Below are 20,582 nucleotides of genomic sequence, written 5' to 3'. Positions count from 1 at the left end.
AAAGAATCCTCTCTATATTCTCCAAGTGTAGGGAAATATCCGAGGGAGCGCCTGTGTCACGGCCCAGTAACCTGCACTGGCTAAAAAAGGGGGGGGGGGGGGGGAACCAAGGCTGTGCTGCCAGTCTGGGACCGCTGCCTCGACTGCCAGGTGATCTCGACTTGTGCTGCCTGATCAGCAGTCAGGTGGGTGAACCTTGACTAGCGCTGCCGTGTCAGAGGTCATCTGGCAGAGAACCACTGGAGCCCACCGAGCCAGTACGCTCATAGCCAGAGCCAGAACCCTTGTTTCTCCACTGTTCGTCAAGTCGCACACCCGCCAGCAGCCGCAGTGTTGCAGACATGACATGAAACCTCCATTGCCAATTAGCAGGCAGTTTTCTACTTCATATGTTATTTACCGACACATTACTTCATCTGTGGTATTATGTTAAAATAACTGATGGCTGTAACACAAGCAACGATATGGTTATTCAAATCACCACTGTTTCTTGTAATTATTAAATCAACTTATTGTTAGATGCATGTGAAAACATTTAATTTTATTAATGGTCATACTACTCATCAGAAAATTTTTGTAATGCTGACCGGAGTATTTAAAAGTCTTTATTGACTAACACGGATGCACCAAAGTATTTAAAAGTTTTTATTGACTAACACATGTGTAAGATCGTTATATCACAGCAGAACTGATCTCGTATGGTGTGACAGTTATCTTCTTATGGCCAGGTACACCCTTCCTTAGGCAATGTCTGCCTTCCAACTGTAGTTCATTTGAAGAAATTTTGATAAGAAGACAGCAGTAGAAATTTGTTACTTCATAGATCAAACACAAGCCTTGCAGGTTGGGAAATCTAATCCCAATCAAATTAAGGACTTTGGTACCATTCGAGATTTCCTGGTAGACACACGTCTTACTTTGTACGAAAATGTCAGGAATAATATTAAGAAAGATTTTAAGGGAATTGGTAAAATTTCAAACAATGTTTCCCTGCTCTATCTAGGAGAAGACAATAGCTTTGAAATCCACATGAAGTGTAAATTGAAATGAGCAGCTACTTGAAACTTACATTGACTAAGTTGCAGAAAATAAATCTTCGCCGCTGATAAGTTTCTGGTTAAGCTTAAAGACAGAAATTCCAATGCTACTGAATGAAGCAATAATAAGTTTATTACCTGTCTCGTACACATATCTGTGTGAACAGGCTTTTCCTTCTTACATGTACATAAAAAATAAATCCAGAAATAAACTTGACACTGAAAGTAATTCGAAACTTTCCTTCCGTGGTTCCTGATTTCAAAATTATGTCAACTGCAAAGCAGGTGGATCCTTCTCATCGAATTCCAAGGATGGGCTGAGCCAGTCAGTTCCATAATGAAAACTTTGTGATTAACAGAACGGTGTAAGATACTTCCAACAGTGTAAGATACCTATTTCACAGGCGAGATAATGCTATGCTGTGCTCACATCAACCCTCTGTCCATAATTATGTTGTATAAATGGAGACGATGTTTTAACTACTGAAGACGCCTTTGGCACAATTGTTTTATGTATCTCCAGTGCAGGATGTGATTTTAGTGTATTTTACTTCTGATGAAGGTATATTTAGATACACTCCTGGAAATTGAAATAAGAACACCGTGAATTCATTGTCCCAGGAAGGGGAAACTTTATTGACACATTCCTGGGGTCAGATACATCACATGATCACACTGACAGAACCACAGGCACATAGACACAGGCAACAGAGCATGCACAATGTCGGCACTTGTACAGTGTATATCCACCTTTCGCAGCAATGCAGGCTGCTATTCTCCCATGGAGACGATCGTAGAGATGCTGGATGTAGTCCTGTGGAACGGCTTGCCATGCCATTTCCACCTGGCGCCTCAGTTGGACCAGCGTTCGTGCTGGACGTGCAGACCGCGTGAGACGACGCTTCATCCAATCCCAAACATGCTCAATGGGGGACAGATCCGGAGATCTTGCTGGCCAGGGTAGTTGACTTACACCTTCTAGAGCACGTTGGGTGGCACGGGATACATGCGGACGTGCATTGTCCTGTTGGAACAGCAAGTTCCCTTGCCGGTCTAGGAATGGTAGAACGATGGGTTCGATGACGGTTTGGATGTACCGTGCACTATTCAGTGTCCCCTCGACGATCACCAGTGGTGTACGGCCAGTGTAGGAGATCGCTCCCCACACCATGATGCCGGGTGTTGGCCCTGTGTGCCTCGGTCGTATGCAGTCCTCATTGTGGCGCTCACCTGCACGGCGCCAAACACGCATACGACCATCATTGGCACCAAGGCAGAAGCGACTCTCATCGCTGAAGACGACACGTCTCCATTCGTCCCTCCATTCACGCGTGTCGCGACACCACTGGAGGCGGGCTGCACGATGTTGGGGCGTGAGCGGAAGACGGCCTAACGGTGTGCGGGACCGTAGCCCAGCTTCATGGAGACGGTTGCGAATGGTCCTCGCCGATACCCCAGGAGCAACAGTGTCCCTAATTTGCTGGGAAGTGGCGGTGCAGTCCCCTACGGCACTGCGTAGGATCCTACGGTCTTGGCGTGCATCCGTGCGTCGCTGCGGTCCGGTCCCAGGTCGACGGGCACGTGCACCTTCCGCCGACCACTGGCGACAACATCGATGTACTGTGGAGACCTCACGCCCCACGTGTTGAGCAATTCGGCGGTACGTCCACCCGGCCTCCCGCATGCCCACTATACGCCCTCGCTCAAAGTCCGTCAACTGCACATACGGTTCACGTCCACGCTGTCGCGGCATGCTACCAGTGTTAAAGACTGCGATGGAGCTCCGTATGCCACGGCAAACTGGCTGACACTGACGGCGGCGGTGCACAAATGCTGCGCAGCTAGCGCCATTCGACGGCCAACACCGCGGTTCCTGGTGTGTCCGCTGTGCCGTGCGTGTGATCATTGCTTGTACAGCCCTCTCGCAGTGTCCGGAGCAAGTATGGTGGGTCTGACACAACGGTGTCAATGTGTTCTTTTTTCCATTTCCAGGAGTGTATATCGAAACCGTGGTCAATAATTTTAATAAATCTTTATCCTGCAACTGTTTGGCTGTTGTCATTTACCGTGAAGAATTTGCTTTAATTACCTCCACCCCAAGATCCTGTATCATTTCAGTGACATTCTCTCGCCTATTTGCGATAATACAAAACGTGCTGCCCTTCTTTGAACTTTTTCGATGTACTCTATCAATCCTATCTGTTAAGGATCCCACACCGTGCACCAGTATTCCAGAAAAGCATGGACAAGCGTAGTGTAGGCACTCTCTTTAGTAGATTTGTTACGTTTTCTAAGTGTCCTGCCTATAAAACGCAGTCTTTGGTTAGCCTTCCCCACAACATTTTCTGTTTCTTGAATATTGGTGCGACCTGTGCAACTTTCCAGTCTTTGGGTACGGATCTGTCGTCGAGTGAACGGTTGTATGTGATTGTTAAGTGTGGAGCTACTGTACTAGCATACTCTGAAAGGAACCAAACTGGTATACAGTATGGACCTCAGGACTTTCTTTTGTTAAGTGATTTAAGTTGCTTCACTACTCTGACGATATCTTCGTCTACGTTACTCATGTTGGCAGCTGTACTTGATTCGAATTCTAGAATACTTACTTCGTTTTCTTTGGTGAAGGAACTTCAGGAGGATATGTTTAGTAACTCAGCTTTTACAGCACTGTCGTCGATAGGATTTTCATTACTATCTCGCAGAGAAGGCATTGACTGTGTCTTTCCGATATTATACTTAACATACGACCAGAATGTCCTTGGATTTTCTGCCAGGTTTCGAGACAAAGTTTCGTTGTGGAAATTATTATAAGCATCTCTCATTGAGGTCCTCGCTACATTCAGAACTTCTGTGAAAGTCGCTAATCTCGAAGACTCTGCGTCCGTTTAAATTTGGCATGTTTTTTCCGTTCCTTCTGCAATAGCGTTCCGACCCGTTTTGTGAACCGAGGTGGATTAGCTCCGTTGTTTGTTAATTTATTTCATATAAATCTCTCAATCGCTGCCATACTATTTCTTTGAATTCAAGCCCCATCTGATATAGACTTACGTTGTTGATTTCGAAGGAGTGGAGGTTATCTCTCAGGAAGCCGTCAAGTGGATTTCTATCTGCTTTTTTTGAATAGGTTTATTTTTCATTTATTTTTGAAAGACTTGGCGTTATAATATTCAGTATCGCTACGACAACCCTGTGTTCATTAATCCCTATATCCACTTTGATACTCGTTATTACCTCAGGATTATTTGTTGCTGAGATGTCTGCCGGCCGGAGTGGCCGTGCGGTATTTGGCGCTACAGTCTGGAACCGAGCTACCGCTACTGTCGCAGGTTCGAATCCAGCCTCGGGCATGCATGTGTGTGATGTCCTTAGGTTAGTTAGGTTTAATTAGTTCTAAGTTCTAGGCGACTGATGACCTCAGACGTTAAGTCACATAGTGCTCAGAGCCAAGTGAACCATTTTTGTTAAGATGTCATAACCTTTTACTGTTCATGTAGGCTCATGAACTAACTGCTCGGAATAATTTCGAGAGAATGTGTTTACCACAATTTCGGATGAAGTTTTACACGTACCTCCGGACCTAAACATGTATTTTCGCCAACGTATCGAGGGTAAATTAAAGTCACCACCAAGTATAATTGTATGAGTCAGGTAGGTATTTGCTATTAAATTCAAGTTTTCTTTGAAATTTTCAGCAATTATATCATCTGAATTGGAAAGTCGGTAAAAGGATCCAATTATTAATTTACTGCAGATCGCGAGAATGACGTCTGCCAACATTAACTCACAGGAACGATCTACTTCAATTTCGTGTCGAAGTAAACTACTTCTAACAGCGACAAGCACGCCACCGACAACTCTTTTTAGCCTATCCTTACGAAACGCATTTAGGTTCTTCACAGAAATTTCGGATGAACCTATCCCTGGCTTTAGCCAGCTTACAGTGCCTATAACGATTTGAGCATCAATGATTTATATTAGCTCTTTGAGCTCTGGCACTTTCCCAACACAGCTACAGTTGTAAAACTGTTAACCAATGGTTCCCGTATCTATGCTCTTCCTGTGTTCAGCCTGCACTTGACTGAAGCCCTTCTTGTGGTTTTCCGAGACCCTCTAACCTAAAAAATCGCCCATTCCACGCCACACAGCCCATGTTAACTGCAAAGCCGCCTCCTGCGTATAGTGTACTGAACCCGAAATCCAACCAACCTACGGCGCAAGTCGAGGAATCTGCAGCCTACACGGCTACAGAACGTTGTGAGCCTCTGATTCAGACCCTCCACTCGGCTCTGTACCAGATCACCACAATCGGTCCTGTCGACTATGCTGCAAATTGTGAGCTTTGCTTTTATCTCACAAGAAAGACTGGCAGTCTTTCTCATTTCTGTTAGCAGCTCGAAACCAGAGAGTATCTCTTCTGATCCAAAGTGACACATGCCAGTGGTGCTGACGTGAGCCACCACCTGCTGTTGGCTGCACCCTATGCACATCATGGCGTCCTAAAGGACCCGTTCCATGTCTGGAATGACGCCGCTCAGTATGCAAACAGAGTACACATTGGCTTTCTTCCCCTTCTTGGCATCCATGTCGCTAAGGGGCCCCATAACGCGCCTAACATTGGAGCTCCCAACTATAACAGAGAATAATCCATGAAAATTCTGGAGGATTATAAAATCCCAGTGAGAAGCACTAAATACCATTAAATCACTCCATGGCACAGGCTACGCAGCCCATTACAAAGCTGAGGCAATGGCAAATAATTTTCAGCGCCAGTCCGAGAACACTTTTTTGACTATGACACCGAAAACTATGAAGAGGAAGTCGGGTGATTAGTCAGAAGAGCACATAGAAGAGTATCATAAACGTCAGTTCAGCCAGTCAGTTGTGAAACATTCAGCTCAACCATAAAAGCATTCGTAACTCCAAACCTACTGGTACCGATGGCGTTAGTCCACCTCAACTCAAATATCCTCCACTCTTAGCCATCGTTTACCTCAGCTCCATCTACAACTGGACTGCATTATTTTCCTACAACCTGGAAGCCAAAGTCATCAACCTCCCGGAACGAAATAAAAATTCCCTCTTTCCACAAAACCACAGACCCATATCCTTCCTAAGCTTTCTCAGAAAAGTCCTTAAACGCTTAATTATCACATCATCGCAAACTTTCCTCAACGACAGGCATATCACCATCTCCTAACATTGTGGCTTTCGTGCAGGGCATTGCACAACAACCCAGGCCAGACTGATGGACAAAGAAATGTGCAAGGCCATGGCAGAAGGGCACAGCATGGCATTGGTCTTCTTGGACACCGAGAAGGCCCTCGACCATGTTTAGCACAATGGCATAATACATAAACTTAATTAAATCGAGTGTCTCCTCCACATTATCAAAATTCTGGCATCTTTCTTAAGTAATAGAAATTTTTTTATTAGCTTAGACAAGTACAAAAGCAACATAAAGGCACAGATGCAGGAATACCCCAGTGTTCTGTCCTGGGCCCCGTACTACATAGTATCTATATTAATGACATCCCCACACAAGGCAACAGTCATCCCACACTCTTTGCAGATGATACAGCTGTCTATGCCAGTCACGCGAACACCATTTACACTGTCACTCACCTGCAGCGGCACCTTGAGCAAATTACTTAAACCTGCAACTTCTCGAAGATCAAGACTAATCTCTAAAAAATTCAGCGCCATAATGTTCACAACCAGGAGGAGACCATCCAGTCATCAGCTCTCTCAAGACAGGCAGGATTTCCCACGGCGTGAGTCGGTAAAATATTGATCACAAACTACTTTGGAGCTTGCACATTACTGATGCATCTAATTGGGGTTTCGGGTAGGTTTCATCAGTTTTAATCGATGCTCAAGAGCAATGGGTTGACAACAAAGCCAAACAGTTAATTTGGAAGACCATAATACTTCGAACTAAAGTGTATGGCTGTGAGGTCTGGGGCACAGCTGCTGATACTCACCTGCACAAACTACAAGTGCTTCAAAACAAAGCACTTACAATCATTAGAGATGAACCCTGGTTCATTCTCAATATATACATACCAAGACACAAACATGCCATCCATGCCATCTATCTTACAAAAAAAATGTTATGACACTACAACAAAACAAGCATATCACCATTTCATCTCACCTCATCATTAGGTACAGACCCAAATCACATTAACTATAAAGCATCCTAAGAATATTACCACTAACCAGGTTCGAGTATAACACAAAGTACATAGCGCCAATAGACAATAACGTACTGAACACAAAATTCAGGAATACACAAAAGAAAATACACATTTAATGAAAGCCTCATTCTCAACCTTTACTTTAGACGTAATGTATCAGGCATAGACATCTACAAGTCAGTTACTGACCCCATTGTATGGTAGTGACTTCCTCTTTTTTGGTTTAGATTGTATGTCATCATTTGTTGTTACAAAGTGGAAAGTACGACAATAGCATATTTAACACTTTCACATAAGTAAGAAAAAAAAGTTGCTATGCACTCAAAGTCACCCAACATTATAGTGCTTCCATGTTAGAGTATTAATTTTGTCCTCCACTATAAAACGTTTGACACCTGATGCTGATGATGCTAAGCAGGAAAGGCAGTGATATTTAACACAGACGAATAAGCATTCTGAACAGACATAGTATTCTAAAGGCTCACTACCATTACCCCAGACAAGTTTCTAAATGTTCCAAATAGCTCTAACTATTTCTGTTTCCAACAAGTCACATTGTCACAGTACAGCAAAATTCTAAGTGATTGCAACTCCCCCATATTTTATTGTGTGGGGGCAATGATGATCATTTGACGAAGTGACTGCCACTATTACCCTAGATAGTATTAGACAGGGCAATCATGGTCAGTCGACAAGGTGACTGTCAATACCTTGCATATGCATGTATCTCAACTTTTCGAAATATGACATACTGGAAGATTGCATCAGTGTACATATGCAGATGTCAGCAACTGTAATCATGATGTCTACTAAACATGTTCAGGCTAGTTCTGGGAGGTTGTGAGTTGTTCCAAAAGCAAGAGTTATTATATCTGGAGTCATTGATGTCTCTGATGAAGATTAAGCGCATTCTGTTCACCTGGCATCACACATTTCCTGATAGACAGTGAGTGTTCAGTAGTGTCTTGAACACACTGCTGGCAATGTCATACCCAATGCAAGCATTGAACTTCATTGTAGCAAGTTATTTACTGAATTTTTATTGCAGTTTTTTTGAGCTGTGATGGCTGATGACAGTGGTAAGCTTCCGTACTAAACAAGTGAGGAATTCTACATAAGCGATAGAGAGAGAGAGAGAGAGAGAGAGAGAGAGAGGGTCATGATTTGCAGGACATACATTTCTTCAAATGCATATCCCTTCTATGCAAATGTGACAATTATCACTTTAAACTAATAATACTGCATTCCTCGTTCGTGCCTTGACCTGTGATGACTGCCATTGTGCGTAAATCAGACTATAGTCAGCAAGTCGAGACTTATCAGTCAAGACTTGTTTCCACAGTGCAGTTAGCGTCATCTATTACGGGGCTCAGCTAGTGGAAATACCTGTATTCCTTTGAGTCCCTCTGTAGTGTACTTTAATGTTGCTGCCTCATGAAAGATAGAAATAGAGAGAGGGAGAGGAAATGTACTGTGTTGTATAAATCAGAGAGATTAAACACCAATTATGATGATGATGATGAGATAGATGTGTAAATATTGTACATTTTCAGAACTGTTCAGCAGCTGAATCAGCAAATGTGTCAGTGCGTGCGTGCATGCGTGTGTGTGTGTGTGTGTGTGTGTGTGTGTGTGTGTGTGTGTGTGTGTGTGGGTGGGTGGGTAGGTGCTGGAACATTTTAGTGCAAGACACATCATTTATGTAATATTTTGGATAAATACTTTTGAACATGGTGCAAAAATTCAGTTCGTGCAGACACCTCTGAGAACAGCCAAGATGCCACACACAGTGTGATTCCATTTTAACGCCCACTGAAATACTACACTCTAATTGGCTGCTTCACTTTAATAGTATTCTTGTATTAGCTGGAAAGGGGAGGGGAAGAGCAGAGGAGGAGGAGAGGGAAGTGGTGTGTCACATGATTGATAATGATAGTTTGATCTGTCATGAGACAGAGAAGGTGGGCATGGCTGTCTTCATTTTGGAATTTTGAATTTCTCACCAATGCCAGCGACTGTGGTGCCCAGCAGTACTGTGACTATAGCGGCGACTAGTGGCGAAAATTTGATCTGTGGCTTGGAGTCCCCATAGATATAGTACTCCTCATGTTACAATTTTCACTTCATCGAGCTACGAGTTTGACTTCAGATCTCAATTACTTTTCTGTACAAATAAAAGTCATCGTCACACAAATGTTTTGAGTAAACACTATTATTCATTCCACTTTAATAAAATATATCTTTTCTGTTAAAAATCCTTGAAATGTTGCCTAGAAGTAACGTCAATCTATAGTGACAACTGTAGATTTCTGTGCATTGTTACGTATTACTAGTATACTTTAACGTGAGAGCGTTATAGAACCGCTACTGTTTGCAGCACATATAAACGATTTTTGTAGATAGAGTTGCAAGCCCCATAACGTTGTGGATGATGGTGCTCTATACAGAGAAGCCACTATGCTAGAAAACTGTAGCGGACAGCAAGAAGACCTGCAGAGGATCGACACTATGCAAGGACATGAGATTCCCCGCACATGAACCATGGACCTTGCAATTGGTGGGGAGACTTGCATGCCTGCGTGCCTTAGGGATAGAGACAGCCATGTGGTAGGTGTAACTACAATGGAGGCGTATCTGTTGAGAGGCGAGACAAAGGTGTGGTTCCTGAAGCGGGGCAGCAGGCTTTTAAGTAGTTGCGGGGGCAACTGGGTGAGTGAATGATATGGCCTTGTAACATAACCCAAACCGGCCTTGCTGTGCTGGTGCTGTGAACGGCTGAAAGCAATCGGAAACTATAGTGGAATTTTTCCCAAAGGCATGGAGCTTTACTGTGTGGTTAAATGATGATGGCGTTCCCTTGGGTAAAATATTCCAGAGGTAAAATTGTCCCCCATTTGGATTCCTGGGTGGGGGCTACTCAGGAGGACACGGATTGGAGCGTGAAATGTCAGCTCCCTTAATCTGGCAAGTAGGTTCGAAAATTTAAAAAGGCTAATGGATAGGTTGAAGTCAGATATAGCGGTAATTATTGAAATTTGGAGACTGCAGAACAAGACTTCTGATGAGGTGAATGTAGGATTATAAATATAAAGTCAAACAAGAGTAATGCAGAAGTAGATTTAATGAAAAAAAACAGGAGTGCTGATAAGCTACTACGAACAGCATAGTGAACGCATTATTGTAGCCAAGATAGAGACGAGGCCCACACTTACCACAGTAGTACAAGTTTATAGGCCAACTAATTCCGCAGCTGATGAAGAGATTGAAGAAATGTATGATGTGATAAAAGAAATGAAATTATTCAGATAAGGGAGACGAAAATTTAATAATCGGCGGGGGGGGGGGGGGGGGGCGGGGCTGAAATTAGATATTAGGAAAAGGAAGATAAGGATAACTAGTCGGTGAATATGGACTGTGGGTAAGAAGTGAAAGAGGAAGCCGCCTGGTAGAATTCTGCACAGAGCATAACTTAATCATAGCTAATACTTGGTTTAAGAGGCATGAAAGAAAGTTGTATACATGGTAGAGGCCTGGAGACACTAGAAGGATTCAGATAGATTATATAATGGTGAGACAGAGATTTAGGAACCAGGTTTTAAATTGTGAGACATTTCCAGGGCCAGATGTCGACTCCGAGCACAATTTATTGGTTATGAACTATTGATTAAAACTGAAGAAACTGCATGAAGGGACGTATTTAAGTAGATGGGACCTGGATAAACTGAAAGAACCGGAGGATGTAGAGAGTTTCAGAGAGAGCATTAGGGAACGACTGACAAGAACGGGGGAAAGAAATACAGTGGTAGAAGAATGGGTAGCTTTGATGGATGAAACAGTGAAGGCAGTAGAGGATCAAGTAGGTAAAAAGACGAGGGCTAGTAGAAATCCCTGGGTAACTGAGGACATATTGAATTTAATTGATGAAAGGAGAAAATATAAAAATGCAGTAAATGAAATAGGCAAAAAGGAATACAAACGTCTCAAAAATGAGATCGATGAGGAAGTGTAAAGTGGCTAAGCAGGGATGGCTGGAGGACAAATGTAAGGATGTAGAAGCATATTTTACTAGGGTTAAGATGGATACTGCCTACCGAAAAACTGAAGACACCTTTGGAGAAAAGAAACCACCTGCACGAACATCAAGAGCTCAGATGGAAAACCAGTCCTAAGCAAAGAATGGAAAGTAGAAAAGTGGAAGGAGTATATAGAGCGCTATACAAAGGCGATGGACTTGAGGGCAAAATTGTGGAAATGGAAGAGGAGATAGATGGAAATGAAATGGTTGATATAATACTGTGTGAAGAATTTGACAGCCCACTGAAAGATCTGAGTCGAAACAAGGCCCCGGGAGTAGAAAACATTCCTTTAGAACTACTGATAGCCTTGGGACAAAGCTCTTTCATCTGGTGAGCAAGATGAATGAGACAGGCAAAATGTCCTAAGACTTTAAGAAGAATATAATAACTCCAATTCCAAAGAAAGCAAATGTTGACAAGTGTGAAACTATCAGTTTAATAAGTCACAGTTGCAAAATATTAATGCGAATTCTTCAGGAACAAATGGAAAAATTGTTAGAAGTCGACCTTGGGGAAGATCAGTTTGGATTCCGTAGAAAGTTGGAACACGTGAGGCAATACTAACACTATGGTTTTTCTTAAAACATAGGTTAAGCAAAGGCAAATCTAAGTTTCTAGCATTTATAGACTTAGAGAAAGATTTTGACAATGTTGACTGGGACACTCTCTTTGAAATTCCTAGGTGGCAGGATCAAAGATGCAAAAGGCTATCTACAATTTGTACAGAAACGAGATGGCAGTTATAAGAATCGAGGGGCACGAAAGGGAAGCAGTGACTGATGAGGGAGTGAGACAGGGTTGTAGCCTATCTATGATGTTATTCAATCTGTATATTGAGCAAGCATCAAGGGAAACAAAAGTATTTGTATGTAGTGTAGCCATGTATGGAAGTGAAACACATACGACAAATAGTTTAGACAAGACGAGAATAGAATTTTCGAAATGTGGTGCCACAGAAATATGGTGAAGGTTACGGGGGTAGATCAGGTAACTAATGAGATGGGACTGAATACAAGTGAGGAGAAAGAAATGTTGTGTCACAGCTTGACTAGAAGAAGAAATCTGTTGGTACGACACATTCTGAAGCATCAAGGGATTACCAGTTTAGTATTGGAGGGAAGCGTTGAGGGTAAAAATCGTAGAGGGAGACCAAGAGATGAACAGACTGAGTCAGAAGGCTGTAGGTTGCAGTAGTTACACAGAGATAGAGAGGCCTGCACAGAATAGGGTTGGATGGTGAGCTGCATTAAACCAGGCTCTGGACTGAAGACTACAACAACAACGCATGAGAGTCAGAAGGCGGTAGATACTACAGCTCAGGCAACGCCATGTACTACCACTTCCAGAAGGTGTGCGACACCGTTCGGCACCATTGTTTCATAAACAAAATACGATTTTACGAAATATCAGGTCCTCTTTCTCATGATCTGTAAACTTAATGGCAAACAGAACACAGTGAAATGAGCGTCGGCATTGTGGGCAGGGAGTCACCCAGTCGGGGAAGTTCGGCCACCGAGGGCAGGTACTTATTGCATCTGACGCCACACTGGGCGACTTGCGCATCGCAGGTGGGGATGAAATGATGATGAGGATAACAGTCCCTGAGCGGAGAAAATCTCCTGCCCAGCCGGGAATCGAACCCCGGCCCCTTGGCGTGGCATTCCGCCGTGTTGACCACTCAGCTTACGGGGGCGGACAAGGAACATAGCGTATTATTCTTAAAGGAGAGAAATCTAGAGACACGAAAGATACTTCAGGCTTACCACAAGAGAGCATTATCGAACTGGTACTGCTCGCAGCATAAATAAATAATTTTGTAGATTGTGTTGGAACCCAATGACGTTGAGGATGATGCTACTTTATATAGAGAAGTCTCTATACTAGAAAACTTTAGCGAACTGCAGGAAGACCTGAAGAGGGTGGACACTTGGTGCACGAATTGGCAGCAGGTTGTCAACCCAAAGTTAATTCAATGTATTAGACATACATAAGCAGAAAAAAATCCGATATTGTGCCGTTTCACAGTTTCTGAACACTCACTGGACGCAGCCTACTTTATTAAATATTTTGGGGGATGCTTATGCAGCAATTTAGAGTGCAACGAACACAGTAAACTTGTTGGGGGAAAGTCAGATGCCAAACTGAGATACACTGAAAGAATCCTAGGAAACTGTAGTCTACAAACGAAGGTGATAGGTTAGGATGATACTAAGCTGGGCTGAAATACTCAGGGAGTTCCTCCAACAACAGAGGGTTATAGTGAACACTCTGGAACGTGGTCCATATATAGAACCTCGGGGACATTCTCTCGTAGCCCGCCTTCTGACGGCAGTCTTGGGTAACAGTAGCCTATGTGAGTGACAGCTCAGCTGGATGTCGCTACATAACACTGCCGTCACAACAACACCATAATCATCACCATCAGCATCAACGGCATCACCACGACCACCACCACCAACAACAACATACTTCACTGAAATCCAAAATATGACTGTAGCCTTGGTACACAGTATATTGCGGGTGACTGCTCATGTAGGTGCAGTTATCCAATACAACCAGCAGCACCACCTCCGCCACTACCACTAACAACAAGAACAACCCAAACTGTAGTGCAAAAGATGCATTCACATGGAATATCGGTGGTTTTCTATCATACCGCACCCTAAGACTACAATCTCGGCCCACGGAAGTTTTTGGGAAAATCCTCACTTAGAAGTTGTTAGCCATCACAACTAACATGACCTACAAGAACAACCTAAACTGTAGCTCAAACTTTCTGGTCATCATATGGGGTGTCGGCAGCAGTCTTGCAGTCTGCATGGTATGTGCAGTGGTTGGACACAGCAGATACTAGCAAACATCTCAACTTGCTGGTGTTAAGGTGTCTAACAAAAATCTAAATGGGTCCTGATACGCAAATACTATTGGTATTAGTCTACACCACGCCCGGGTTCCCGGGTTCGATTCCCGGCGGGGTCAGGGATTTTCTCTGCCTCGTGATGGCTGGGTGTTGTGTGATGTCCTTAGGTTAGTTAGGTTTAAGTAGTTCTAAGTTCTAGGGGACTGATGACCATAGATGTTAAGTCCCATAGTGCTCAGAGCCATTTGAACCATTAGTCTACAGTCGCAATTTTTATTTTGGCTATTGGCTACTGGTTTCCTTACACAGTACCTCGTTTGGGCATCCTCTTACATACAGTCGTTAGGATCACTTTCCAAGTGAAGAAAAGTGAGGTGAAGAAAAATCATACCTCCCAATATCGTGCTGGACCTCCTTTCGCCCAGTGTAGTGCAGAAACTCGAGTTGTGTAATGAACTCAACAGGCTATTGGAAGTCCCCTGCAGAAATAGCCATGCTGCGTCTATAGCCATCCATAATTGTGAAGATGTTGCCGGTGCAGGATTTTGGGCATGAACTGATCTCTCGATTATGTTCCATACATGTTCTATGGGATTCATGTCAGGCGACATGGGTGACCAAATCATTCACGTGAATTGTTCAGAATGTTCTACAAACCAATCGAGAAGAAACGTGATCTGGTCAAATGGCGCATTGTCATGCATTAAAATTCGATCATTGTTTGAGAGCAAGTAGCCAAACATCGCCATTTCTAGTTATTGATTCAGTTGGACCATTGTTATATGTTATCACAACCCACACGACCGAGGAGTCACCACTATCTTGCACTATACCATGTTGATAACTTTAGTCCATTACTTCGCGGGCTTTATGCCACACTCTTACCAATTGCGATCGGGGCTCATCAAACAAGAGCACTGTATTCCTGTAGTCTTGCGTCCAACTCATAATAATATAAGCCCAGGAGAGGCATTGCAGGCAATTACATGCTATCATTAAAGGCACTTGCGTCGGTCATCTGCTGTCACAGCCCATTAGCGCCACGTTTCGCCAGTCTGTCGCAGAGGATACATTCATCATACATCCCACATTGATTTTTGCTGTTATTTCGAACAGCGTTACTTGTCTGTTAGCACTGACGACTCTATGCAAACGTCGCTGCTGTCGGTCGTTAAGTGAAGGCTGTTGGGCACTGTTTTATCTGTGGTAAGAGATAATGTCTGAAATTTGGTATGCTCTGGACACTCTTTACACGATGAATCTCGGATTAATGAATTCCCTAACATATTCCGAAATGGATTGTTCAGTGCATCTAACTCCAACTACCATTCTGTGTTCAAAGCCTGTTAATTTTCATTATATGTACGTGAAGCTACCACCATGTGTATGTGTACGAGTGTCACGTTAGTGTATAGCAGTATTTGACGCCTCTACTTTGGAAGCGAGAGGTCTGACTGTATGCCAGGGGATGGTCCAAAGATGACAAATTTTATGGAAACTGGTAGCCAGTTGGCAAAATAAAAAATTGCTGTTGTAGACTGAAACACACATTATTTCTGAAGTGTACTGGCTGGATTTCCAACCGCCAGTATGTACAGAATAGCCCGCCTGGTTGGCCGTGCAGTCTAGCGCGCGGCTTTCCGGGCGGGAAGGAGCACCTCGTCCCCGGCACCAACCCGCCCGGCGGATTTGTGTCGAGGTCCGGTGAACCGGCCTGTCAGTGGATGGTTTTTAGGCGGTTTTCCATCTGCCTCGGCGAATGCGGGCTGGTTCCCCTTATTCCACCTCAGTTACACTATGTCGGCGATCGCTGCACAAACAAGTTTTCCACGTACGCAAACATAGGGGTTACACTCGTCTGGTGTGGGACGTTCCCTGGGGGGTCCACCGGTGGCCGAACCGCACAATAACCCCGGGTTCGGTGTGGGGCGGCGGAGGGGTGAAGTGGACTGCGGTAGTCGTCGTGTGGTTGTGGACCACTGCGGCTGCGGCGGGGACGGAGCCTTTCCATCGTCCCCGGTTAACATACATACATACATACATACATGTACAGAAAATGAGGTCCTATTATGTTGGTCGACATATGGAAAAGTAGCATGCCTTACAAACACAAGAGCAGCCAGTAGACAGTGGCTCACCTTGATGATGCTCTCCAGCACCCTGAGTCTGCCAAGGTCTGCAAGGCTGGGGGCCCGCAGGTAGTCGTCACCCTCGCCGAAGACGTCCTTCAGCTCCTGGTGGGCTGCATCCTGCCACTCAGGGTGGAGGGCCAGCAGTGTCAGTGCATAGCCGACGGTCACGGACACTGTCTCTGTGCCGGCTACCAGCAGATTCATAACCTGTAAGGCATGTCAATTAGATTAGCTTGTATGTTCTGTTTATTCTATAGGTCCACATCAAGAAATGTTGGAGAGTGTGGGAAATCCAGAACACACTATTACCCTAAAACTACCCACACACAGGAACAGAGGAACGGGTATACTGCCAGTTCATAGCGTTGTACGGGCACAGCGCATCGGCGCTCAGACACCTCGCCGTCGTCAGGTGCGCTGGCGACCTGAGCTCCTGAGGGCGCGCGGCCGACCAGTGTCCCGTGCCGCCGCGGGCTGCTCCGTCCGCGGTCCGAGCCCGCAGCCGCTCGTCGCGGAGGCGCTAGCGTTGGCGGTGGTGGTAGCGTTGATGTAAGTTCCCTGTCCGCCCTGGTCACCAGATCGTTTTGTTTGCCGAGAGTCTTCTTAATTAAACTCAGTGTTGGCTCCCAAGTCTTCCTAAAAATATAGGCACAATCTGGGTTCATGAGATCGTCCCTCGTCCGAATTTCTATGGCCTCTGTCCTAGTACTTGGACGCCTGTGCCAAGATCCTGCTATGTTCGTACTCCACCGCATGATTCTCGGACGAGCAGAGCTCTGCGAACACTGACTAGCTGGGATACATTATGCCAGTGCGCCTGTGGCGTTCTCGGCAAGGATCTCCGACAGTGTACACTAGTGGAGCGTTAGACCAACAAATACGCCGGGAGACACTGAACAATCGCGAAGAATCACATGTTCAAGGTTTATTTGTTAGCTATGAGTTTGGAAGTGCTGTTGTACGAGTGTTATTCAATAAATAACCATACAGTTTTTTTCACTGCGCTTTACATATCTGCAATGTCAGTTCAGCACAGTGGGTGAGGGATTTGGGGGAGGGGGGGGGGGGGCGTCACTTCACGCAATCTTCCTGGTCGTCGTTCTTGGATTGCGCCTGCAAGACGTCTCAGTCGTTGACAATACATGTCAGCAGCGATGGTTACACCTCATGGGGAGTAACTCATACTACACCACACCGTCGCTGTTCTACCAAAACTCACAATGACATACAAACACAAACTCACCTATAAAATCACCAACATTTTGAAAAGACAGGGAATAAACATAGCATACACAACAGAAAAATCTATACAAAAATACACCCCAAAACTGACAAAGAACAGAGACATATACCAGAAAGCAGGTATATACCAGTTACAATGTAACACTTGTGAAGGCACTTACATAGGGCAAACAGGGAGAACATTTGATGTCAGATACAAGGAACACATGAGGGCATGGAAATACGGGACAAACCACTCCACATTTGCAGAACACCTAAGAGAAAATGACCACAAGCTATCCACTAGAGAAGATGACATGAAAATAGTTAGAATCAACAATAAAAAGCATCCTCTGACCATGCAAGAAAATTACCACATACATAGAACCAAAGCAGAGGGGAAAGTCCTGTTGAATGACCAAGTACACATGCCAAACAATTCATTAATTACACTAATAGATAAAATAATAGAATAATGTTCGCAAAAAGGATAAATATAAAAACAGTGTTCAATTTAATAATAATAGATCCCAAAATCTTTACACTAACTCATCCATGATCCCTCCCCAGAATATTGAAACGGAAAGTCAAAACAGCTGTCACCAAAGTTTCAGCCACTCGCAAACAGCTAGCACAACCGCCACCACTTCCCCCCCCCCCCCCCCCAAAAAAAAGTTCTATTCCCCCCCCCCCTCTCTCTCTCACTCATACGCACACAGACGGTATAAACAGCATAAACAGAAGTTAGTAACGAACATATACTTCGTTAGGTTGGCGACAAATAGGTAAACATACCAAAGACGATGAAACACGTAATGGAGTCGCAATATTTACGCTGTGAAAAGAAGTGTACGACGAAATAGTTGCATCGAGTGACAGAAGAACGATAGTCCACCACAAGAAAAGAGTGACAAACATGCTGAACAGTGTGTGGATGGCGAAAACACGAAGAGGTGAATATAGAACAGTCATAAAAGTGGTAGTGCGACCTCCAGACCAGATGTGAGGAAACGCAAATCAGCAAATCGTAAGTAATTACATTTTTTTACAAAAAATCGCGAAGTGAACTGTTTGATGATCTAGAACTAACAAAACTATATCATTATAGATCCCAATGATGATGCCTTAAAACAGTAGAAGGCGAAACGCGTGTGGATTAAATAAAATAAATAGCAGCAGGAAAATGTAGTTTCATTTGCAAAACAAGTATTTATATGCTTGCTGCGTAAGATGGCCACACAAACAAACGTGACATAAGTCATCTTTTGTGGATGTACACGGGTCTTCGTATAGGGGGGTTGCAGCTTTGTTTGGGCTCAGTTATTCATGTCTCTTCCTTGTGTGAACATAAAGACACCATTTCCCGTCTCCAGTAACGATACAGGACAGGAGTGGTCGGTTGTGTTCGCGAGACAGTAGATGACGAGCAGAGATGCACATATGTCCACCCGCTGCTTTGTGTAATTTTGGCATAAAACATGCAGTACCCATACACTCGAGTTCTGAATCTCCCACTCTCTAAGCAAATACTGCAAAATGGTGGAATGATCACAGTTCATCACATCTGCCAGTTCCCGAGTAAACAGAAGTGGATCATTGTGGACTAATACGTTTAAACAATCTTCATCAAACCCGGAAGGTTTTCCTGAATGTGGAAGGTCACTAATATCAAAACGATCCTCCTAAAAACGAGAAAACCGTTTTCCTGCTGTGCTCTGCCCAGTGGCATTATCCCCATATGCAGTGTACGCGTTTCTGGCTGCTTTCGCTTCTGTCATCACTCCACTGAATTCGAGCAGAAGAATATGTGGCAAATGTTCCGATTTCTCCACTTGGGACTCCATTTTATAGCGTTCACAACCCCACTAACTGACAAAGTGGCAATATGTAAATTCAAACAGCAACAGTGAACTACAAATAAAAAATTACATTCCGTAAGTGAACCCACAGCAACCGGAATACCAACATACAAAACAAAAATACTGCGAATTTACGCACCAGCAACGTAGTATATAGAGAATGTTACTTTACGTGCTTCAAATTTGATCTTATCAGAAGGTGTGCGGTATGGCGAATCAGGCAGATGCCATTATTCGTGCAGACTGGCGCATGGCAACTCGACAACAGGGACTACGGCTATCAGTGAGCATAGTATAAGTGTGTGCCCAGTGACTGAGACTCTTGTATATTCGCAGCTCTCGTTCACAAGAAACCACAAGACAAAAAAGCCTCTTCATCTGAATTATTGGAGCAGTCTGAGGGGAAAGGAGAGGCCTTTCTGTCACGGATCATTACAGATTATGCAACTTCAGTGCATCACAGTGAGCTAGAAACGAATTGCAGTCACTGAATTGGCACCACCTGCATTCACGAAAGAAGACATGATCATCCCAGTTCCCTCTGCTGACAAAAATCATGGCAATGTTTTGGGATAATGTTGATATCATACACGTGTATTTGTTCCTAAAGCATCAACCACCAATTCTAAAAAACACAAAGTTCGATAACTGTTTTTCAATTTTATTAACAACATACTTTTTAAACGTTTACTGCTTTATAACTACGATCCAGACTATGAAAATATCTCATAGTACTGTCTTCACAAAACCAGCATGTTAGGTTGGTGTATAGGTTCATACCATTTCTGTTTTCATGTTGGTATTCCGGTTACTATGGGTTTATTTACCGACTGTAATTTTTTTATTTTTAGTTCTCTATTGCTATTTTATTTTGAATATAGTCATTTGGAGATAGTGGGCGGAACTGTGGATGCTAGGAAATGGAATGCTAACTGCAGATATAGGAGTTCTTCAAACATATTCTTCAAATTTAGTTCTCTGGTAAGCTGAATAGCCAAATAATAATACTCAGGATGCGTTGGGCTGTCTCAGCGACTGCATGTGTCGCACGCATTCTCAATGGAAAATTGAGCGAATCAATATCGATCTCTGATAAGTGTTGGCGCTGGACGTATTGATAACATCCGAATTCCTACCGCTCCAATCCTCCCTTTATGCCGTCTTTTGCTCAGGGTGATTCATTCGGGCATACCTATGTGT

General features: G+C 43.9%; 1 protein-coding gene across 1 annotated transcript in view; it reads right to left on the bottom strand.

Moving 5' to 3' along the window:
• Positions 1–20,582, bottom strand: part of LOC126209942 (cytochrome P450 4C1-like) — a 144,990-nt gene that overhangs the window by 8,172 nt on the left and 116,236 nt on the right. Inside the window, exon 4 of the mRNA XM_049939058.1 lies at positions 16,309–16,509. Coding sequence (XP_049795015.1) covers positions 16,309–16,509 — 201 coding nt within the window. The remainder of the gene's footprint in view (positions 1–16,308; positions 16,510–20,582) is intronic.

This window comes from Schistocerca nitens, chromosome 10 (assembly GCF_023898315.1).
Source record: "Schistocerca nitens isolate TAMUIC-IGC-003100 chromosome 10, iqSchNite1.1, whole genome shotgun sequence".
NCBI lineage: Eukaryota > Metazoa > Arthropoda > Insecta > Orthoptera > Acrididae > Schistocerca > Schistocerca nitens.
Note: the sequence above shows the minus strand (reverse complement) of the source record. Positions and strands in the feature narration are given on the sequence as shown.